The following is a 24626-nucleotide window of genomic DNA, read 5'->3' on the forward strand; positions in this document are numbered from 1 at the left end:
CAACGGATGAGAGCATCTTTGGCTTGTGTTTGTGTGTCCGCCACATGCGCGCGTGAGCAGAGAGTGCATTGAACTTGCACGACGATGTGCACAAGTGAAAGAAGAAAAAAAAAAATCTTATTCTGACAGCACCACGGAGATTGAGATGTCTGACGGAGCCACCACAGGCGAGGAACTCAAATGACCGCGGGCTCCACTGCCGCTGTGTGTTTGAGAGTGAGTTGTCGTGCATGCTGCAGACCTTGTACACGTACATGCGCACAGACACCCACACGTGCACACATCACCCAGGAAATGAGACCGCGTGTCCTCCGTGTACCGCAAATCACAAGCCAGGCTTAACAGGCCGAGAGACACCTGAGCACATTGAATATTCAGCCGGATTGTTGTTGTTTTTTGGTTTTCTTTTCTTTTCCAAGGCCACGCAACACCCCCACCCCCCACCCCCCATTCCCCACGTCCACCCCCCCCCCCCCCCGCACCCGACCATCACATTATTCATCTGACTGAAAGCCATGTGAAATGTCAGACCCCATCTTTTCCTTCTCCGTGTGCAATGAGGACCCAGACTGAACACGAGTACTGCGGGGCAGTCACGGATGCCCGATGCCAGATCTCTTTCCAAAAAGGAAGTAGAATTATTTTGCAGTGCCAAATGAGCTGCACTGGTAATTATATAGATAATGAGTATAAGGCTACGACGGCTTTAATTAAGGCCGTCTTTGCGCCAGTGAGCGGTTATTTCCAGAAAGAGGTTGGAAGAGAGCGCACCCTGGTCGGCCGAACTCTGCGGTTGGCGAAGGGAGAGATTGGCCCGGGACTGCCTCTGTTTCATTAAAAATTCATCTGGTTTTAGTAACACAGATGTGTGTTTATGATACAATTAACTGTGTTTTAATTTCCTGCTGAAATAAATAGGTTTGTAAATGGGCAATATGAGCAGAGACGGCGGGGCGAAGAAATGAGTGTGCGCTCCGGAGAAGACGATATGTTATATGGTCTTTTTTTCCTGTTATTCTATCCTACATTCTGATCTGAACTGACTTTGCTGAGGGTTTCATATTGTGACGTACAGTGTGGATGATTTGGGGGATGATATCTGAGGCCTTCCACTTGGCACTTGACAGGAAGCAGAGGTCTTTCTTCAAAGCATGTAGAAAAACCCGGCAACATATGGCACGTGAATGGGCCTTGTGTTTTATCTTTTCATGTGTGCTTTGTTTGACATAATCATTTCTTACAGACCACATGATCCTCTCTCTCTCTCTCTCTCTCTCTCTCTCTTCACTCCCCGCATGTCTAGCAGTTCCCTCACCACCTTAATAACAAACCCCGCTGCTCCAGCTCCGGCTCCAGCCTTGGCAGACAGGACTTTGTGATCGCAGGCTGTGATCGTCATGCTAATGTCGCCCTTGACTTAAATAACATGCTCAAAATTTGCCGGGGAGGAGAGCGAGGCAGAGCTGCTGAGAGAACGGAGAGGAAGATGGGGGATGGGGGGGGGGGTTGAGGCTTATGGGAAGAAAGGAACAGAGAGAGTGAGGTGGAGAGATCAAAGAGGTGGAGGAAGACAAAGAGGTGGGCAAAACTTCGTATTAGATATCGTCACTCGGCCTCGGGGAAGCTGTGTGCGAGGCGTCTTATTCCGGAGGTACCGCTGTGGGAGGTCCACATGCGTCTTTTAACTACAGTCACGCGGGAAAGTTCAAATATCACAAATATGTTTTAGAAACAGGCACAAGAAACCCACACCCACAGAAAGTAAAGTAACAGTTCAGTGTGCAACGACCTAATGCAACTGTGCAAAGGCGATGCTGCTGAAGAGCCAGAAGAAGAAGAAGAAGAGGAGGAAGAAGAAGACGACGACGTCAACACAGGTGGATTCCTTGATGTTTGACTCACTCGAAATAGATTTCTCTTGGATTTTTCGACATTTCCCCGACGTCAAGGACGCTCACGCCAGCTCATGCGATTTGAGAGCCCGTTTGAGGATGACTAAGAGTTCTGCGTCTTACGCGGGCGACGTCAGTTTGGTGGTCGGTCCAGCGCACATCCCCCTACAAGAATTGTGGCCGTGTGCGCAGCCCGGACCACGTCTGAATGTGGTCTGACTGATCGGAGGGCAACGCGCCACTATGGCTACTGGAAAGTATCTCAAGTACTGGAATCGCTGATTTTGCAAAGTAAGATCAATATTGAATGCTTGTCGCAAACTGTTTCATAAGGACATTGTAGCAGTTAAGGGTGGTGTCAGGTTTCTGACCCTTTGGGCCTTTACAAACGTCCCTGCTGAAGGAAACACGCTCTCGCTTGCTGAGGTCGCCGGGACAGGGAGATGTGGCTTCTGGCCATGGCTGACAGCAGTGGGTGAAACTGTGCGCTGTCTCTCCGCTGGAGAAAAAGGAAAGTGAGAGAGTGAAATAGAGAACCCTTTGCAGTGCAAGTCGGCGTCTGAGTCCCCGAGGAGATCTTCCGAGTGCAGTCCATTTCGGAAGGAGGAGATTGTCCTACCTCAGCTCCATGTGCTGCCCGTGGCGGACCGTCTCCAAGCCCGGGCTGTCCCGCAGCATGTGTGCGGTTCCCTGGCGCCGCTCCCTCCCCTTCTGCTTCACAAGGGTGCTGTAGGAGAAGGCAGAGGCAGAGAATGACTCCCCTAATTGCGTCCTCTTGGTTCTTTTGCACAGAACGCAACAGAGAAACAGAGGAAAGCCCTGCACACCGTCCACCTCTCTCTCTCTCTCTCTCTCTCTCTCTCTCTCCCCCATACGCACAACCTAGAAGTTACCGGAACTCGCACAAAGGATATTTAAATATTGTGCGTCAGTGCTGCGTCAAACTTCAGCCTCCTGAGACCTTCATTTTTCTTTTCGTTCAGCTGGAGTTGTGAACGCGTCTGACCGGGACAATCACAAAAGAAATGCTTTGGACTTTTCATCCCTGGCTGTTGCATCCCCTGCGATGTGCGCTTTTGAAGCATGTTGCTGTGTCGCCCCACACGATTCACTTAAACACCCGGCTCGTGCTTGTGCAGGCTTGTACTGCAGCCGCTTCGCCCGGCGGGCAAAGGAAAGGGGACGTATGCTGATGCGGGGCACGAGGGCTCCAGACATGGGAAAAGAAAAAACACTTCCATTGGTTTTTTTGCGGTTGTCATAGCCGTGTTTTCGACCGCAGCGTATGTCTTCCCCCGGGCAGAGGTTGCCTTCCAGCCATTCCCTGTCTCTCTCAGCTTCCCCCAAGTAGACCCCTGAAGACTCGCATCCCCACTCGACGCACGCGGAGGCAATGAACGGAAGCCCCCAGCCCCATTCTGCTGCTCCACAGTGGCTGACTGTCAACACAGCCGCACCTGACTGTGACGTGTCAGTCCAAGGTGGCTCCGCACCGTGGAAGGGTCTTCGACGCCTCGGCGAGTGACACGCCTGGACATTCCCTTTAACTTGATTTCCCCCGTCCCGGCCATTGGGCCCACGCCGCGCTGCTGAATTTCCTTTTTTACGCATCGAATCCTTTGTGAGTATTGTGATGCGTGCGAAAAGAGAGTACAGCCAGGTAACTGTGAAATATCACTGCACTCTCCGGCCTCACAGCCGCGCGCTCGGCTGCGGAGAGGGGAGCCGATGGCCGCCAAATCTGTGTTGTTCTGCGTTTGACAGTCCTCCCTCGTACCTCCCCTCCCTCCCCCGCAGCCCCTCTTTGTTATTTATAGCTTCCTCTAATGGTGACGCAACACGCGGCACAACTGCAAGGGGAGCAGAGAACCGTGTGATGGTTTTAATGCAACAATCCGGTGGATTATGAGGGGCCTAAGAGGCTGCTACCGCAGTCTGTGACATCAAGGCTGGAACGCGACAGCCGGGCAGGCGGGCGGGGCTGAAGGCCGTCAGCTTCCTCACTCCCTCCCCTCCTCCTCCTCCTCCTCCTCTTCCTCTTCCTCCCCCTCCTCCTCCTCCTCCTCCTCCTCCTCTCCATCCTCTCCATCCTCTCTGTGGAGAGAGGAGAGGAGGAGGAGAGCTGGCGAGCGCATAGGCACAGGGAGCAGGGAGGAGAAGTGAGGGGATGGAGAGGGAGGAGTGAAGCCCGGAGGTTACGCTGCTGTAGCCGCTTGTCAGGGTTGGTTGTTTGTGTTAAATCCCTCACAGCGGCCAGCAACTGGCGCCCACCTCATCCTCATCCAGAGACGGAGAGCGCTTATCCTCCAAAACAGGTGCATCATTTGACAAAGTTTTGCGCACGGGAATGCATTAATCTAAGTTATTTGCTATCTGATAAAAAACACTGCAGCGACTGCAGAAGCTCTGCAAAGGGGAACCACTTGAAACGAGAGTGACATGGTATGTGGACATGTGACATCGAATTCTTTAAATTCCATGAATGGTATCATCTTTTTAAGCCAGCCAACATGTGCTAGATTATGTGTAAAAAAAAAAATCGGTAATTTTAAAAGCTCATTTCGTGAGGCAGAGTGGGACAAGGCGAGCAGACACGAATCCTAAAAGAGCTTCCAAATGTCTGGCAAGAGCGTTCGGCCAAAGCAACAGCACCATAACGTGAGGCAACGTTATTTTGGGGGCTGGATGAAGGAGGGAGGACCTCGCGTGGGGTGTAACTGCACATGAGCTCATTCTAAATAAATAAAAATTACAAATGCTGTGGAAACCTCCAAATCAGCTGGTCAATCAGAAATGCGAATCACAGTATTTGTACAAGCTAATTTGATTTTGAATTTAAAATTTGTATCTGTTTCATCTTCATTTTTCCCAACACAGCATTTCCTATTTCCCTCAGCGCATTTCCATACAGCACACGGCCTTTCAGATGAGTGTGTCCGTGTACGTCCTGGGCAAAGGTAAGTCTTCGGGGCTCGAGGAACATTAGACATCAGCTGTGATGCTACCTTTCATCGCACGGAGCATTTAAGCCAGCATTGCATTTTTCCGGCCTTCACTTTAAAACATATTTTAGGAAATAAAAACCACGGAAAGTATAATTCAGCGGTTCACTGAATAAGTCAAATTGAAATAGCGGCGGAGCCCTGATCCCTCGGTTGAGGTGCCAACCAGGAGCTGCTGTGTACCCAGCGATGGACCTTTGATCGCCATGTCTCTCCCCTGGCATTTCCTCAAAGCCCCTAAACTGTTGCTGTCTAGTACAGGAATAATGATACATCCATCAATCCATTAGCTGCACAACGTATCCTTTGAGGGTTCACAGGGGGGGCTGGAGCAATTGGTCGCCAGGTCGGACTGGCGGCTGGTCCATCACAGGGCTGAAAAATAAGGACAAACACCCATTTTGCGCTCACATTCACAGCTACGGGACATTAAGAGTCGACGATCATCCAGCTCTGCTCGTCTTTGGACTGCGGTCAGAGGACACCAGGCGCAGGGAGAACGTGGAAACGGCACACGGCGAGACCCCAGCCAACGGCAAGGCTCAAACCCAGAACCTTCTGTGAACTCTGGAACAACTTCCAGAACAACTTTCCATAAAACCGAACTATAAAAAATTGGTTTATGCTTTTCTTTGAATGGTGGGGGGGATTCGTTGGCCTTCACATTATCCCAAACCCCTGGCTGCAATTTATAGTGTGTTTCATGTCGGACTCTGTTCTCCTCAGAAGGAATTCATTTCACCAGCACAGAAAGTCAACCTGTCCTCAGCTTCATTTGTTTTCACCCCGATGAGCTGTGGGGATCTCAGCTCGCATCCCGAGCTCCTCTGAATTGTTTTTGCATACTCACAGTTGTGCAATTGACAAATGGGAAAATGTGCAAATGGGGATGTCTGAAGTTGTTCTGCACCTCAGGGTTTGCACCGTGACAGAACTCAGACTCTCACTAAAATGAATGCTGTGAGGAGCCGTGGAAGCTGCCACTGCCGTTCACCCGCGATATGGAGACAGACAGCGATGTTCATGCACGATGTAGCGTAACTGCCGGTGGCCTCAACTGACAACAATGCAAACACAGTGACGCAGCTGATTGCCACTCTTGTATTTGGGTTCAGATATGTGCTCTCCTCTGCTCTCTATACAGGAATGCCATCTAGTGGTCACGGCTGGCAACTCGAGGGGATGGAGGACACGGGTGGACGTCGGTGAGTCGTCTTTATTTACAGTCTCTTCGGTCACTCATCTGCAGAATTGGGTTCGAGGTCGACAAAGGTCAACGCAAAGGTTAATGCGTGAGCTTGGTTTCTCTTTGTTGTGTAGGGAGAGAGAAACTCATCATGAGTCGGATGAGGAACGATCACTGCAACTGCAATTGCCAGACAAAAGGGAAAAATAATATTATGCAAATGGTCGCTGTCAAGACACGAGTCGGTCTGAAAATGTGTGTATGTATGTGAGTGTAATTGCAAGGCGGACGTTCTCAGCACAGACTACGCTCTTGGCCAAGTGTAGCAGGAACACGGGGGCACTGATCCAGATCTAAATCACATCCTGCTTATATCCAGACAGGCCCATCTAATACAGTTTTATTAGGTGAAAAATTAGCCAGCTGGTTAATGAACCAAATGCAAATGCATGCAGGGGACCCACTCTGACCTCGTCCCTTCACTGTGACGCATCACCATGTGGAAAAGTCCATGGGTGGAGCTCATAAATGTTTACGTTACTGTTACATACCAAGTCTCTCTGTAGCTGTGTAACTCGCAGAGTTTATGCCAGTGCATTGTTTTGTCTGCAAGGCCTGATGAATATGCATTTATCTTCCCTCTCTGATATTCTTTGCCTGAGTGCCTTCTCGCCCTCAGACGAGCACGGACACACATGCGCAGACGTGCACACGAAAACGCCCGTGCGCCACACAAATCTGCACACATACAATGCTGTTCACCGGCAGAGAGGTTTGCCGAGATTCATATTACATTCAACGATCCGTTTGATATATACTAGGGCCGTATTAAAGAAAGTTGTAGAAAGGAAAGATGATGTGCATAATCCAGGTGTTTTCAGAGTTTGACTTAGCAACCCCCTCTTTCTCAGGAGGTCCAGGTATGTTACCATGGAGTCAGTTGTCTGCACGGTGCTTTATTGTCTATTTTACTCATGGGGCACCATAATTTACAAAATGAACATCACGCTGTATTGAAGAAGACTAGAGATTGAGAGCCTAAACTCCTCAGGACACTGTTTACTGAGGTTATAAATCAACTTGGAAGTAGGACTTCTACAGAAACGGACTTATTTCCATAGTCGCCCTCTGCTGGTCATTTGAGAGAATGTACGTTTCAGGAACTTCCGCATTTTGTGTTTTGGTTGTAACATGCAATAAAACAAGCACATTCAGCCTTAAAAAAAGCCAAAGTTATTATTAGTGTTTTGTCATTTTTAAGTGATAATGACATCATAGGTGCTAGTGTCAGCCACACTGAATCTACAACTGAATCAACAGGTCCAACAACGTTACGAATATAAAACATCAAAAATATGTTTCGTAAGGTTTCTCAATGTCAATGCAAACAGTTTTGATCTGTAGCCAAATCTGTGTCTCTAAACCGTCTCCAAAAACCCCAGGGGAGCCTATTCTTAGCAAAACACCCACGTGTTCAAGGGTCATTACTGAAATGGAGTCATCGCAATCCGACTTGCTGAGTTGCGTGCATTTTTAATATCCGACTTCAAACTGTCAACACATTGATCTGCCCCGAGCTCCACCAGCTGATCCAGAAGTGAGCCCGCGGAGGTTCGAGAGCGCCTCCTCCACACGTCTCAGTCTTGGCCATGGGAACACATTTGACACCTCATACGGTAACTGCAGCAATCGGGACAGTTTCCACCTATTATCTTTTGCCAGTGTTTGATTATATAATCCCCCAGATATTACCGTCGGTCTGCCCACAAAGAGCTTGTCACACTAATTGAAATTGGAAGACTTACAAGGCGAACACAGTTGCCTTGTAGCTAGTGTGCCTCTGTGAGCGTGCTGTTTCTGTTCACAGCGTTTGCTTAGTTCCCCGTTCGGGGCCAAAGAGGGGCCAAAAAGTGTCCAACCCCACTTAAAATCACGGCTGCTCTTGTCAGATGCAGACCTCCCTTTGTGGACTCCCTAAACAACGATCACATACTTTCAAGGTGAGGAGACGAGAGCAGAGGTGAGCGCAGGGCCTTCGGGGGTGCTACAACGTGTAGACACTGCTCACGACATCACACCCTGCCAGGACAACTGTGATGTACAGCGTGCTCCAAATGCTGATGTGCAGCATGCGCCTGCAGAGGAAGTACACAGGGAGCGAGCAGAGGAGCGACTCAGAACTAACAGCTCATATGATGAACTGTTATTATGCTTTATCTTTCAAAGGAGTAGACGCTTGTTTTCTTTTCCCTGATAATATCCAGTTTCACATATTAATATTATTATTTTTTTTTTTACATTTTCGGACTCAAGCATAACAAGGGTCTTTTCGTGTATTTCGATTACCAAATGACTTGTCATATCTACATCTATTCATGCTGACAAAATAATATGTTAATTTTACATATTAAGTTGGTGTCCTCATTTGTCCACACAGGTCTGATGTTTTCATCTCTTCAGTGATCTGTATATCACCTGCTTTGTGTATGTTGTGATTTATTCAATAGGTGTATCTCCATTGTACCTGGTTGCATTTTTCCTTTTGATCAATACACCAACTTACTGGTGTCACCAACAGATTACTGATTTGGGCGAACTCACACGCAGAGTGCTCAGCCCACGGTTAAACCAGCAAACACTAGTAATTTCACTTTTTAAAAAAACTTCCTCCATGTTAGTCGGAGGCAGGGGAGGACCGATGACTCTCCAGCTCTTTAACCATCTATGATCTGAAATGCTATGTAAAAGACTGGGGAGTCAAGACTTGCATGTTCCTGCCATGGGAATCAATAATACACGCTACTAAATGTGTTTTAATCTGGTCCCACACATCACTCTTGATCATTCCAATCCAAACGCCTCAGTCCACACCCACCTCGACACCCCAAAGCCTTTCGTGCTGCTTTGCTAAAGTCAGATATTCTCGCAGCAGCTTCCCCGCTGAGAAACCACCCAGAGCTACACTTTCAAAGCATCACACTGGAACTGTCGACTTGAGGAACTTTCAACACTTTTTCTTGAGCACATCTGGCAAAATTCGCCATTTCTCCGCGGGCTGTCCACGGCGTTAACGCTCGAACTTGCAGCTCCGTCATGGTTCTGCTCAGTGACAATACAGACTCCACAGGTCAGCCAGCCCGGGAAACGCTCGCAATGATGGGTCACAGCCCTCTTTCCCTATTTGTGTGTCTATGAATACGTGATTTTTTTGTAGGCCATTTGCTCATATGACTATTAAAAGGAGAGAACACTCTTACTATTTTAATAAGCACAGTGACTTTAGTGAGTTTACTGCAAGAAATATGCGACCTCCTCAGCCAGAATGATCTCATTGGTGGGATGTTGCTATCTTACACTCTGCAAAATGCTCAAACCAATCAGAACAGCCTTGGGTCATGAATACAAGGTTTGAACACCCAAAAGCTCCTGTTAAAGGAGGTTATTTGCCATAGACGTTTTCCAGCACAAGGAACTCTCTCAAGAACCCCTGGGATCAGGGCAGAGGGCTAAGCCAGTTGTGTCACATACTCCCAGGAGCTCAGTGGCCGCAATAACAGTGAAACGGGCAGAACTCCAAACACTCCAGACGTACAGAAGTGTTTTACTTATCAAGATAAAGCAACCGTTCATTAAACTACATCCTGCCTGAAATATCAGGCTCACACCCACACAACTATTTCTGTTGAAATATCTCTTGTCTGCATAACTTGATTCAATTTTATTTACCTTTCATTCTTGTTGAGACTGAGCTCACAACAGCCGCACTTATCTGTCTTTGGATAACATGAAATGTTATGGTTTGCAGACTCCCATCACTTGAGGTGAGGGTTCATCATAATCAAATGATTGTACCAAACAACTCCCAAAACCTCCGTCTGGGAGTTCATGGCAGTCTTGTGACTGGAAAGACCAAGACGGCAAAAAACTCATGCTTCATGCTGACAAATCGTGTAAGAACCAGAATGAAAGAGGATTTTTTTTTTTTTTTTTGCCAAAGTATAAGAATAGACAAAAGCGAGCAGTCATAATACTACAGAATGACTTCAGATTTCAATGTCAGGCTTATTCCTGTCAAGTGTTGCCTCACAGCAAATGAATCAGCTGTTCCCGCCGGCGAGGAGCTGCGCGGCATTTCCACATTAGGAGCTAATCCTTTCGAAGATGAAATACCTTCTGAATGTATCTCTCAGTTGGTTGCTGTACAATGCCAACAAGGATCAAATGGACTGCCTTGTTCCCGAGTAATAAGTCACTGAGGCGATATGCCAGACTTCGTATGATCACATTAATTGCCTGGCTGCTGAAGTAGAAAGTATTTCCTGCCATTATCTCAACATGCCAGAGTGCTGAGCAAGTCAACAAATCTAATAGTGTTAGCCGTCTGCCTGGCCAGAGAGGCCTCTCTATCACTGCTCAGCAGCCACAGGGCAGCTCCAGCATAATAGCAATCTCATTCCCTGCCACCACAGGCTCAGCTGGCAACCGAACAGCCTTTCCGTCATCACTAGGCCACATCACAAGATGCTATTCAAATGAAGTAGGCAATTAAGATGGACCAGAGTGAGTACAAATAGTATTGATTTAGAACAAGTGTGAAAGTGGGTTATTGCATTTTTCATACGAAAGCAGGACGGGTCGCAACGGCTCAGGGGTTCACATTGATATAGGGAAATGGCGCTGAGCGTCGGGGCCGGGACCCCCTCAAGGGCATCAACATACAAACCTGGTGTCACGGATCTTCGTTCTGTCGAGTTGGACAATCGCGCCTCTGGGACACAATTCAATAGATTCATTTTTGGGACAGAGGGCACGAATATCTGTGATACCAGTTTGAACATACAGGACATTTGACAGGGTTGTTGTGAGACAAGAGTGGGAAATCAGGAAGCATCTCATCTCTGGCACAATCTTTATTGTGTCTCTTATTCCCGTGAGTTACTGGATCGTTTTCTCCTCTTCAGGCCTCAAAATAATCGATACACGAAAAAACCTTTTCGGGCTGACTTACACATACATACAGATATATGCAAGCAAGCGCCGGCCACAAGCCAGATAATTGGGAACACTTCTCTGGGGAGTTTCTGTGTGTCCACCATTCTGGTAAAATGACGCTACCACAGTAAGGGCTGCAGTAGCATGGTCTCTTACAGGCCAGCTGGGGTTTTTTGAAAGTGAAATGACTTTGCCTCAAAAGTAGGTCAAAGGCATGACGAAAATAATTAGTGTGAATTATATTGTGTCAAATATGGTCTGTTAATCCAAATAAAAAAAATAAAATGATTCTTACTTACCTGTAATGGTATCTAGCCATGCAAATTGTTTTAGCCTTCATTTCCCCATATTTGCATATCCCTGCCTCTGCTCCAGTGAAATGGAGATGAATACATATTTGTTTGTGCTGACTGGTGGCACTGAAAAAATACATATAAAAAACACCTGTCTGCATGGTAAACCGGAAAATGGAAAGGACGGGGCGGGGCGGGGCATGGCGGGGCTCAGAAAAAGATGTGATTGGACCAGCCCAGAGTAGCGACATCTCCGTTCACTCCAATGGACCAGGATTATGATTTATCATTATTTATGATTTAAGAAAACGTATTGACTAACTACATCGAGTAACTACATAGGCATGTCGGTCTGCTTTATTGTAAATCGATTTGTTCACTACTGATTACCAAAAATCGCGTTTCTGTCGCTTTGAGTAATGGATTCGAATTGCGCGCCAAGAACTTCCGGGAAATATCTAAGGTCTACATGAGTCACGTGACGCGCAAACATTTTGGACTTCCGTGGTCACGACTCTCGTTCAACGGCGCTGCCCCTGCATCATGAGTCGGGTGTTGGCCATAACAGGTTTTAGGTTGTTTATTTAACTTTTTTAAACTGTTATTATTAAATGTGATAGGTATAGGCCCCAAAAGAGCGTCGGCCCACCGGCATGGCAGATTACCAGTCCAGCACTGATAGTAAATAATAGCGATGCTGAGCCACACGCCAAACCAGTTGGTGGCGCTAATGCACCAATTTGTTTTTGTTTGCCTACCGCACAAAAAAAGAAGAAGAAGAAGAAGACGAAGAAGACGCAGGTAGTTTTCCTCAGAGCTCCTGAAGTTGTCAACACCACTTCGGAGATAGCGGAGGACAAGAGAGACGTTTGTACACCGAAGCTCCTACTCCGTTTTCTGGCTCCTAGCGTGAGCTAGCGGCAGCAGCAGCTAGCAGCAGCAGCTAGCAGCGTTAGCGCCGTAGCTAACTGAATGCCAGCGGCCTGGCTACTGTCCAGACCAGACAAACGATTTGAACAATTACCCTCCAGTTAAATGTGGAGTTGTATTGATAAGCCTCTCAAGTCCTGGAGCTCTCAACGTTATTGTTTTTTCTCTGGCGACGTTGAGTTGTTACTCGTCTAATCTGCCATTTTCATCTCTGTGGATACATTTTTTTATTATTATTATTTTTTTTATTGTACAAAATTCAAATACAAACAGTTAAGGCATAGTTTCAATTGTACAAAAACGACTTCCGTGTTGGTAGCTCTGAGGACGGTATTCTCTTCCCCGTTTTGACTACCCAATGGGTGACGCTGTTCCTTTGTGCCGTAAATCAAGTCGTAATTTTTCCGATGGTGAAAGAAAGGCTTATTGGCCAGGGGGTCAATATAAGCGCATATCTTTTCCGTCCCCATTACACTATGCAGTCACATTTAGCATCATAATGACACGTCCAAGACAAACAAGTTTTCTTTTCCGTACTTTTTCAACACGTATTATTAATACACGTTGGATCCCAGAATAGTGATGTAACACAAGTGTCAGTACATAACTGCCTTGGCAAAGCCCGGTCGCCGGGATACGAGGAGGAGATCGTCGGAGCCAAGTGAGGAATATGAGTCAGTCGAGCGGCGCTGTGAACGGAGGCGTGCAGCCTCGGCCAACTGTAGCATGCCGACACCAGCAGGAGGGGGACTCCTCCTCCTCCGCGGCTCGCGATCGACTTCGAGGGAGGAGGTGTTGGTTGTCATGACAACCCTCACAAACACCGACCATCACTTCCCCCTCACACACCCACCACCGCCGCGTCCATCTCCCTCCCTCCCTCCCTCCCCTCCCTCCCTCCAGCACGCTGTAGACTCGCTCCAGGCGCATTGCTTCTCTCTCTCTCTCTCCCTCTCTCTCTCTCTCTCTCGTTTTCTGCAGGCACTGTTTTTGGACCCCAGTGTCCCTCAGTGGCCATCGTCCGACTGCCGGTCTGCAGAGAGAAGCCCCCGCCCCCACCTCCCCGGTGCGTGCTCGGTGTACCGGGGGAGCACAGGCATGCCATCTGCCCTCGACCGGCAGCACCGTTGTCTGGGCCGGAATTCGCTGCACCATTTGACCGGATCCCAAAGTTGCTGCAATGGAGACTTCGGGCAGTGATGCAGCTCTCGCATACGTGGGCAGAGCTGAGGACAGGGACGGATATTACGACCCGGAACATCTGCCTCCGCTGCTGGAGGATGAGGTGAGCCAGGGGGATTCATTTGACAAGAAGTTATGATTCAGGGCCATCAGGGTGTATTATAATAATTCTTATATTGGCTTCACCGATTGCAAATTCTCTGTAGGATGAAATGGGTGAATTCATTATTGTTGTAAACTTTAAATTGAAAGAAACTTGTCAGCAGAATATATAAGTAAAGCAGCGTGTAATGTGGATACAGTCCCCAATGTTCGTGCATATCATTTCAAGATGTCACTTTAGATTTTATAAATAGGCCATGGAGAGGACTTTTCATGCATAAACCTTGATACGTTTTCAAAGCAGTTGCAAAACCTTTCAGGACCTCAGGTTGTTAGAATACACTTGCACCTTTATATGTCAAGGGTCTGCACCAGCTGGCAATGAACCTGGTGTCATCACTCTTCCCTACTTCGCTCTTTGAAAATGTTCTTGATGTCACTGAAACCTCTTGCTGTAACTGGAAAGACATTGGCTATTCAGATCCTTGGACCGTAAATGCACCAATGCGCACACAAAAAGTAAATGTCCTACATTCTAAAACACAAAAGAAATCACTGTAAAATGGGTTCAAAGTATCAAAGTACTTTAGTAACTTTTTAATGTACAGTTAAGTAGGTTTGTCTAGTTATTCTCGACCAAAGGGGTTGGAGAGTGAGACGAGATCAACCCGGAGGCCCTGAGATGATGATGATCAGGGCCTCCAGATTCAGAGATCGTTGTGTTAACAATGAAAAATCTTAATCTGAAAAGTAACTTGTATTTGCCAAATAAATGCAGCGGCCTCTAGAAGTATTAAGTATAATATAATGTAAATACAATACTACAGTATTTAAGTTAATATACTGAGTTACATTTCATCAATGGTGATAATGATGATTCAATTTTGTAATGAGCTACTTTGAATTTTTGTAACTTAACCACCTCTTTACTGGTCATCGTGGACTGTTCAACCGAAATGGAACAAATCCACATTCAAAGGATCAAACAATACAATCCATTTTTAAGATTAACATTTTTCAAGTTTTGTCTTAAATCAATAGTGGGATCAATAGCTTGTTCACACTGGTTTTCCTTGCTTCAGTCATCCCTCCCGTTCATACTGGCCATCATATTGACCCAAGAAAGTGACGGTCGAACAAAATCCATAGTCCTTATTTTGTGTGAAAATATTTTTATAAAGTCTTTTTATGAAGTTGAGGCCTCGGCATTGTGAGTTTGACTCTGAGTCTTGTAGTTTAATCGACTGGGTTTTATCCTAAGCTAGTGTTGTTCGTACCAATATCCCCTCTCTGTGAACAGTGTTTCCTTGTTGGGCTGTGCTGAATTGTATGGCACGATGACTTGTGGCCAGTATTAAGAGAAGGAATGTTTTTTAACCGACTGGACATAGTTTTGGAAAATAGTTTCCAAATGAATACAGCACAGGAACCACGCTCTTCCACTCTACCCCTCGGTCCCAGCAGTGTGCAGGGAAGAACGCCACCATCACCACCAGTCTTATCAGAACTGGCCTGAGAGGCAAACTTATGTAGGACAGCATATTTAACTTGAGGGGGGTGAGAGAGACTTCCAGCTTTCCCCTGCACTGTTCTCAAGGGAAGCTGTCTATTTATGGGGCTGGTGCTGCTGCTGCTGCTCGAAGTGGCACTTTTCTGCCCTGTAATTGTGCGCTTGCATCAGTATGCTTTGTTCACAATCTGCTGCAATGTTGCTTGCTGCAACAGAGATGAATGCTGAATATCTTCGAGATTACTGGACTTTTTTTGAAGTAAATATAAGTTCCCATTCCGAGTTGCCCTGGTGTGCTATAAATCATGTCGTGGAAGTTGGCAATGTGTTAAGTTCATGGCAGTTAAAGTTCTGGATATAGTGTAAGACAGTTGCTCCTTTGTGAAGACCCCACACCCCCCCACTTCCAGCCCTATCTCAGAGCTAAGGACAGCTTTTGTGTTCACTCGCAAACCGAACAGAAGACCCTGTACTAATCAGAGCGCAGCATTAGGCAGGATGCCGCGTGGAATCTCTGAGATCACTGCGTCTGCCAGGATAAATGGGGCCATTTGGTGGTTTTGGATCACAGATGGTGTGTTCTTATGGGCTTGTAGAGTCACTCCAATAAAATGCCAATAAAAAATGTATTTTTGCATGTCTGTGCAGGATATCATGTTCTTTGTACACCAATTGAGATTGCCACTGAATATAATTCATAATTTTCTGCTCCCAGCATCAAAAATCAGGGAACAGTTCAGGAGGGATGAACTGTTTCTTTCCAAATTAAGATCATACGTTTGTATAATAAGAAACTTCCATTTGAAAAATGATTTAAATGTTTCAAAAAATGTTTGAAATCAGTTCTTCGGTGGACAACACAAGAGCCAATGTCTGCTGTGTGAAATTACTTTTGCAAGTGTCTGCAAAGATTCAAAACTTCTTTCAGACATGTCATTGATAACAGTGAACAGCATGTCTGTTTTTCTTTATGTCCTAGTTGGGTTTAGTCAATATATGTAATATTGGAGAATAAATAACTCACTTAGTTGAGTTATCTGTGAATGGTTTTTAAGTTGAACATCTTTGAAATGTATTGCTATAAAACAAATTATAAAATATAACATAACTGCATATAGCGTGATTTTAAATGTAATCCATGCTATCCAACCCCTTGCACCTTTTGCAGCAAGATGTTCTATTTAAGTTGTTTTGCTGCTGTGATGTGACTATAGCATTTCCCTTCCTGCACTGCAGCTTTCTCTGTAGTTGAAGTAGAACTGCAGAGAAAGACGAGGTCAGAGCCTTAATGCCAAACATGAACTTTGCACGCACTGTATTAACATTTTAATATGTCCGTTCCACATGACTTAGCCGCCTGAAGTGATGCTGGAAGCAGGGACTGTTTTGAAAAGGTTGATGGTGCACATTGGTGCTTCTGGTGACGTAGGAAAACGTGGAATGCTCTTCTGTCCAGTCCGCATTGCTGAACATTAAAATGTATGATAATCTCCATTAAGAGTCTTTGCGATATTGAAAGTCCATCGAAGTAGCTGGATCACTTAATTAAACTATAGCCAGGCCTGACTTGAGAGTTTCTAGCTTCTACAGAGCACTGATTAGCTTTGATGATTGTTGCAGGACTCCTCCTTCTGTCTGCTGCTTTGAAACAACAAGTTGATGACGTAAAGCTAACTAGCTACAAGCTGATTATGGAAAAGTTTAACAAAAGGCTGACTTGTGCACAAGGCAGGCAATTAGTAAAGTGCAAAGAGAGTTCCCCATTAACACTTGCCCTTACTTAAGCATTGTATCAGATCAGCCCTGTCCCTTAATACTTTGAAGGCTGTTTTTAACCTATCTCAATCTGTGTGTGTGTGTGTGTGTGTGTGTGTGTGTGTGTGTGTGTGTGTGTGTGTGTGTGTGTGTGTGTGTGTGTGTGTGTGTGTGTGTGTGTGTGTGTGTGTGTGTGTGTGTGTGTGTGTGTGTGTGTGTGTGTGTGTGTGTGTGTGTGTGTGCCCCATAGGAGAATGTATCTCTGGCAGACATCCTTTCTTTGCGGGACAGCTGTTTGTCTGAGGAGGAGGTGTGGGCCGTGTGTGCAGAGTGTGTTGTGGCCATGCAGAGCATCAGACCCTCCCACCTCTTCCACAGCCTGTGTATAACACCAGACACACTGGCCTTCAATGCCCATGGGAATGTTTGCTTCATGGAGCAGCTCAGTGGTGAGTCCACATCTCACACACACACACACTCTCTTATTTACATATTTGTTCTATTTCTTGTCTTGACCACTTTCAAAACATTTAAGAGCCCTTGATTTGCACTTATCCTAAGACATTTACTGTTTAGTATTTATTGCATGACCTTTTATAACTAATCCGAGTGACTGCTCAAGGTTCTACAGATAATTTTGAAAGAGGAATCTTTTTTCATAATGTGAAAACATAAGAGATGAGGTAAAAACTGCATTGCAGGAAGTTTGAATAGGAGTTTGTCCTTTAGTAACTGCGGCTGAAGCTCTCTGTTTGGCTCAGGGAGAAGCCACCCTTTCCTCTCCAGTGATTTATCACTCTGATCTGTATCAGCTTCAATTAGCTAAATCTGCCTGAAAACACCCTCAGTCAGTCTCTCACTGCATCTGTCAGGGTTTGCCGAGGTCTGCAGGTCTGCTGCTGATTTGAACACATCTTTCTCTTTCACAGAACTGTACATCACATAAAAAAAAATTTCAGGAGGTTGTTTTCCCTCTGTCTAGTCTTCAATCTTTGAAATTTCTTTCTCTCTAGTATTCCTCATTTTCTCGCTGTGTCTTATATCACACACACACACACACAATCAGAGACACACACTACTGCACGCTCATATTCCATGCCCTGATGCCAAGTATTTCCGAAATTGATAAGCATCGATTACATCAATAGTGTTAGAGTTGCCAAGGGGATTGTTGTTGTGGAAACAGCTTGGTTAGCCTATCAGCAGTCAACCTACACAGTGCTCTCTCTGTCTCTCTGTCTCTCTGTGTCTCTCTCTCTCTCTCTCTCTCTGTCTCTCTCTCTCTCTCTCTCTCTCTCTCTCTCTCTCACTCACTCACTCACTCACTCACTCACTCACTCACTCACTCACTCACTCACTCACTCACTCACTCACTCACTCACTCACACATACAGAGAGATTACACAGAAAGCATGGCATCCTTTAAAGTGTTGTATCTATGTTGCATCTCCACACAGATCTGCTGTCAGTAACTATGGAGCAATGTTTCCATGACTGTCAGCCACAACCCTCATCTGTCGTCATGCTGCATTTGATTGTGTTCAGTCCTTTTCCAATGATTCATCCTGTGGATGGAGAAAGTAGCTGCACTGTCCACATTAACCTTCTTGTGCGAGTTGTACATGGCGAACAAAGTCCATCTGTATCATTAATCATAACACTGCGCTCCCCGCGTTCCTCGCTGTACAGTTTGCTATTCATTCCATTTAATTGAGCTTTTTGTGCGATAGCAGTGACATTTTCAAACCGACGCACACCCGGGCGACCAGTCCCATGCTCCCACACAAACAGGCTGTCCCTGGAGTGACCTTGAGGACTGCGGTGATGAATCTCAGTGAGAAGAGCTGTTGCCACAACGACTCATCAATGAGGTTCATTTCAGCTAATTAATCACTGCAGTAATGACGGGAAGGCTGTCGTACGTGACTGTGGGTGAACTGGCAGTGCTAAAGCACCCAGCCAGGGTAACAAAATGTGGTTTTAATACAGTGTTGACCAAAAAAAACTTAATATTCCCAGCAGGCTGAGCATCACATAACTACTGCATTTGTGATATAACTGGTTCAGCTGTGCTGTGTGGGAAACATGATCAGTCCATTTGGTGAGCGTGTTGAAGCTGGTGGTACTGCTCCGCTCCCACTACCTGTTGTGCTAAAAGGCTGTAGGCATCCATGACTCACCAAGCTCTCACCATCACCCTGTAGGCAACTGCGTCACTGGCTACGGCTGTCTTTTTTCTCCTCTTCCTATTTGCTCCATATTTCACTGAGTTACAGTTCCCAACCTTAAGGAATTTGAATGCCTTGTTGTGGTTTAGTACTCCTCTCTGTCCCATTCTGCCTCTTGGTTGTTTGAACTGTCAGCACAGAACAGGAAACGAGATGGAAAAAAAACCACAAGAGGAGAAAATGGATGAGAAGAAAGGGAGGAGAGAACAAGAGATGAAAAAGCAAGTAATGGACAACAGACATGAGGAAAAGCAAACGATGAGAGGGCAAGAAAGGGGCCGGGAGAGGAAAGGAAAGAAAACGACGGAAAGAAGAGGAGAGACAATGGAAAAGGCATTAGGAGAGGAGCGGAAAGGAAAGCAAAGTAAAGAAAAAGACAAGGAAAAGAAGAGGAGAGGACAAGAAAGGGGTCAGGAGAGGAAAGGAAAGAAAAAGACAGGGAGAGAAGAGACAATGGTAAAGGCTAAGGAGAGATGGGATTCAAGCAGGTGAGGAGAGGACAAGAGAGACAAGGATAGATTAAGGTAGGTAGGGGAAGGAAATGAAACCGAGGAGAGGATGGGAAACAAAAGTTAAAGGAGGTGAAGGGAAATCAAGTTTAGAAGGAAAAGATGAAGGAGAGGAAAGTGAAAGAGGAGAGACGAGTGTGAGAGAGTAAGGAGAGCAGAGGGAGTAAAGGAAAAGAGATAAGAAAGGAGAGAGACTCGCCTCACTACACCCGGGAGGGGATATCATGACTGTAATAGACAAACCCAGATCTGTCATGACCCACTTTACTGGTTTCCTTCCTCTCCTCTAACTCATGAGTACAACCTTGCTCTCCCTCTGTCTCCATACGCCCGAGCCTGAGTCCAGTTGAGGGAGTGTACAGAATGTTTACAGTGATGCTTTCATGTATTTGTACGCCTTGCTCATACAGCCAGTGTGAGCTCTGACCCTTTTCAGGCGGAGGAGGAGGATGCAGCGCTCCTCTGTGGCGGCTTCAGCTTCTGATCTGCGCATCGCTCCTGTCTTGTTTGTCAGGGATTATCTCTGACACATGAATTATGCAAATAAAGGGAAAACGGCTGCACCAGCTCACTGGACTGTTGTGGTTCAGCATGGGGGGATACATATTCCTCTGATTTGCATCTCATTACAGTGGATGCTTGGCAAGTAGGTTACAGTATAGAACTGACGTGGCCATACATCAAATGACGAATGCACTGCGATGACATCATGCGCCTCTGACAAGTTTAATGGCAAAGTTAATTGGTGTGTTTTTGAAACCTACAGACGATCCAGAAGGCTCCTTTGTGCCTCCTGAGTTTGACAGCACAGGCAGCACGTTTGAGGTGAGAAATCCTGAATCCTCTTACAGATTTGAACACGCTAACAGCTGCACGCAGCCGGTCTCTCACAGTCACGGGCACCTTGCCGGTGTTTGCTGAGGGAGCGGAGAGTGTTGCTTGTTCTCTTCACCACCTAAATTTTCCCCACACAAGCCAACAATCACCCAGCTACAAGGACGTCTCCGGGACTCACCTTGATTCGATAACGTGAAACCGAAGGCATTGCTGTAACAGTAAAAGACCCCATTAATAGTGAGAGGTGTAAAAAATATTGTTCCCACTATTTAGAAACTTGAGGGCGGCAGAATAATAGAAACACCCCTCAGTATAAAGTAAGGCAGTCCAGTATGATATCACCGTTGAGCTATTTCAGTATTACTGAGTAGATCGACTTATGCAACGGCTGTAAATCTAAAAATAAACTGCATTCTAATTTTGCTGTCAGTCATAATTTTTCCCCACATGTGTTTTTCTCCAAGGTGATTTTTACTCACGGCTAGTAAGTAAGTAATAGCATAAGCAAAGCACACTGGGATCTGCTGTGCACAAGTGTTTACCAAATAAGCGTGGTTACAACCCACTCCAATTGTTGGGGGTGATCGTTACGTCTAGGATTTGAACTCAGAAGCACCTGGTTCAGATCTGCTGCTCGCAAAGAGCTGACCATTATCTCTACTGCCTGTGTAGCAAAGCAAAACAAAAGCTCCATCATGAATATACACAATACATTGCAATTTCTCCCCAAAATGGTGAGAGGATTCTGTATTTTTTTTCCTCTTTTAGCCCCTTTTCTGTACTCTTGCACAGGTGAGTTTTTCTTCTCCTTTAACCCCTGCTACAGGGCCATGTTTACTCTCTGGGCTCAACGCTTTCTGCCGCACTGAATTTTGTCATTGAGCCGGAGCTGGAGGCCGAGCTGGGAGAAGAAATCCAGAAGCTGTTGGAGCAGATGCAGGAGGAGAATCCTGAGGACAGGCCACTCCTGCAGGTAAACAACAAATAACCTCTCTGCTACTTTGTTCTTACCCAAGCCATTGAGCAGCATCAAGTGGAAGTGTTGCGTCAGTGCAAATAACATGCAGTGTCAGCTATGAAAAAAGATAACATTTAACAAAGATGCAAAATAAAAGTATAGTTGATATTAAAAATAATGATAAAAGTGGAAATTGAGTGGAATTGATTTATATAACATGTAAAACTACAACTTGACTGGTTGATACAGGCATACAACCGTAAAGAGGTCCTTCTAGTGCTTCACTTAAAAAAAAAAAGAAGAAGATAGATTTGCCAAGTATTTGTAGTAGAACATAAGCATTATATGTCTTTATTGAATACTGCAAACCGGCAAGTTTAATGCTCCCACAGGATGTCGTGTGTCTGGCTGAAGCACGGCTGTGTCATACCTCCTCTGCAGCTGTGTGCCGGAAACTGTCCTCCATTGGGCGACGGGTGCTTTCCATTGAATCAGTTTCAACGTTTCAAGGTCATTTTAACATTTTCTTTAGAAATTTGTTGCTCTCTGCTTTGGTTTCCTCCTTGGTACTAAATGTCTTTGTATATCCACAGATGGACAGGAAGGCTCCTGGGAGGCAAGGTGGCAGCATCCGACACCCAGATGTCTACCTAGAAGACTGAGCTCGGATAATAATACCGATGACCTGTGCAGTGACAGTTCTGTTAAGGCAAATGGTCTGTCCAGGCAGCAGGTTTGTGACAGAGTGAAGTGCGGATGCCTGCCATCAGTTCAATTAATATTCATGGATATTTTCAGGCTTTAGATATAGACAAACTTAATAGAAGCCAGTAAAATTACGCTGAGTGGGGAAAAATGTGTAGAACTCCTTGCATCAGAAAAAGTAACACCCTTGACCTTAAGTTAAGAGCACAGAATTGTTTGTGTTTGGTTTGTAACACCAGCCTTAGCATAGTAAACTAGAAACTGGAAGTATGCCAGGTATCTTATGTCATAATAATAGATGCCAGTAGTGCCAATGAGACCTGATAAGTATTATTTACTTATACTTTTGAGGACACCACGTAAACCTTGTTGTGATTTGCTTTTTTAAAGAACCTAAAGTGGCACTCTGAAACTATACTGTAAGTGAGCTGACAAGCTATTGCCTATGAGATCATAAGCTAAAAAAAAATTGACAAAATTTCTGCTTCAATTTTACAGTTATCGTAAATCTAATCTGTTTAACACCCATCCACAAATAATTAAGATTGTTTGCTGAATGCAGAACAGCCGGAACAAAGGACGTAATGCTAAAAGTGTCATCTGCAGGTGTGTGGGGGCTGGGACTCCTCTCTCTGGGCAGAGGACATGGACACCAGCGAAGGAGACGGCATGATCTTGGCAGATGACATGGACTGCAGGTCCCACAACAGCTCACCAGTGAGGAGGAGAGCCCAGCAGAGGGTGAACAGGGTGAGAGGGGCCCTGAACCGCTCCTGCTCTGTCCCAGACTCCAACAACCCCCCCTGCCTCTCCCCTCCAACGCACGGAGACATCAGCGTACCGGTATCCGACCTCACTGAGATAGGAGCAGACGAACACTTGAGCTGCGAGTCCGTGTGGAGTAACAGACTTCAAAGACTCAACCGGGGCATGTCCTGTGAATCTTACCGACATAGCAGCAATGAGGATTACGCAAATTTAGCTGTGGATACCCAAATGTCACAAGAAAACCAGGATGCTGCAGAGACTTCGTGCAGTGGAGAAGCAAGGGGTCAAGAGTGGCATGAATGTGAATCTAAGGGCTGTATCCAGGATTTAGCATTTCCCTGTGCTCCCTGTCAGGACCTGGAAATGGCACAAGAATCTTGTGGGGACCAGAGCTCATTTGACCACAGCCTCTACATTCCTAATAACCACATGACCAAAAGCATGCTGTGCCTGAATGAAGAATGTCAGGATGAGGTTAGCATGTGCCAGACAACTATCAAAGCTTCACTATGGCTTACTTTGCAGTTTCCACACAGGTTTTATTGCGTAGCTGTGAAAGTGAAATACTGAAAAATTGAAAGGTTCTTATGTTTCGGGTGTAGTTCTGTGCAGCAAGGGAAACAACTAGATTTACTAGATTTGCTTAATATGTTTTTTAATATGGTGATCATCTCTGTCTGGTATTGAGATCTTTCGTTAGCTTACTTTATATTGCAAAATTGAACTATGCCCTTTAAATTCCGTTACTAGTCTGTACTTTTTCTTTTAATTTAGAGAAGTGAGGATCTCTGACATGTCTGCTAGAATACTATATTTATTGAGAAGGTTATATGCAGGACAGGGTGTTATCTTAATGAAACTTTGCCAGAAAGTGTTATCATTTTTAGTGAGGGATCACTTCAGTTTGAGTCAATTAGGCCTACTGAGATACCTGCTGAAGCGCTTACGTCTGTAACTCGTGTCTTTTCAAGTCTGTCGTTTGTTCCTCTTTCTCCGTCCAGTGGATCTCTCTCAGAGAGCTGCTCACCCGTTGTGGACGGAGGCTGACGGTCAATGAGCTGTGGGCTCTGTGTTACGCCTGTCTCTCCTCGCTGCAGACCTACATTGACTTTCCAGGTGAGTTAAGCCACTGAACCAGTAATTGAACTGCTCCTGTAAGAGCAGTCGAGAAACCCCAACATACCGTCATTTCCTCAAATTTGACCAGGGGCCGTTCTTACCTCAACTGCAGAGGGTAACGGGCATTTATTTGGGGCAGGCTTGTGTTCGAAGCAAACCTTTGATTCTAGTTTCCTCTGTTCGATTCGAATAATTGGTCATATTTTAGTGGGAAAGCTCGTTCCACTCCCAATTGCCCTTTTAGTAAGTACTGTATTAAAGCCCTCTTGTGTTTCACTGGAGATAAACTTAATTTCTTAACAGGCCTTTTATTGTTTGTCCTGAAAGATTTCCAGGGATAATAGAATAGAATAGAAGCATGTTATTGTCATTGCACATGTAAAACTGTACAACGAAATTTTTAAAACTTTTCCAACTGGTGCATTTGCATAGCATGCATATGTCCCTTTAAAAAAACAGTAAGTAAAAAAGAACATTTATAAAATGATATTAATAAAGTATATAAATAAATGTCTCTGTTGACTGAGCATGTGAGAAGTGTTGAAAATAACATCAATATGATATTTATTTGAATGAATTAAAAATGTTACGAGATATGAATAATGCTTAACTGGCATTTAGCCATTATACAACAGTTACCAGGAGTTTATTCACCCTT

General features: G+C 45.5%; 1 protein-coding gene across 10 annotated transcripts in view; it reads left to right on the forward strand.

The window, feature by feature from the left end:
* The first annotated feature begins 11992 nt into the window (after positions 1-11992).
* The window catches only part of LOC118283938 (kinase non-catalytic C-lobe domain-containing protein 1), a 29793-nt gene continuing 17159 nt past the window's right edge, over positions 11993-24626 (forward strand). For 2 of the 10 annotated variants that reach the window (XR_007031608.1, XM_047335178.1), the window contains exons 1-8: positions 11993-13580; positions 17095-17293; positions 20348-20406; positions 21245-21391; positions 21769-21886; positions 21970-22109; positions 22688-23323; positions 23851-23965. Coding sequence is in view for 7 of the 10 variants with exons in the window: in XM_047335178.1 (XP_047191134.1) it covers positions 13476-13580; positions 17095-17293; positions 20348-20406; positions 21245-21391; positions 21769-21886; positions 21970-22109; positions 22688-23323; positions 23851-23965 (1519 nt within the window). In the remaining 3 variants the exon portion in view is untranslated. The remainder of the gene's footprint in view (positions 13581-17094; positions 17294-20347; positions 20407-21244; positions 21392-21768; positions 21887-21969; positions 22110-22687; positions 23324-23850; positions 23966-24626) is intronic. The other 8 variants (XM_047335177.1, XM_047335174.1, XM_047335176.1 and 5 more) reach the window with 6 other exon arrangements.

Source organism: Scophthalmus maximus, chromosome 10 (assembly GCF_022379125.1).
Source record: "Scophthalmus maximus strain ysfricsl-2021 chromosome 10, ASM2237912v1, whole genome shotgun sequence".
NCBI classification, from domain to species: Eukaryota; Metazoa; Chordata; class Actinopteri; order Pleuronectiformes; family Scophthalmidae; genus Scophthalmus; species Scophthalmus maximus.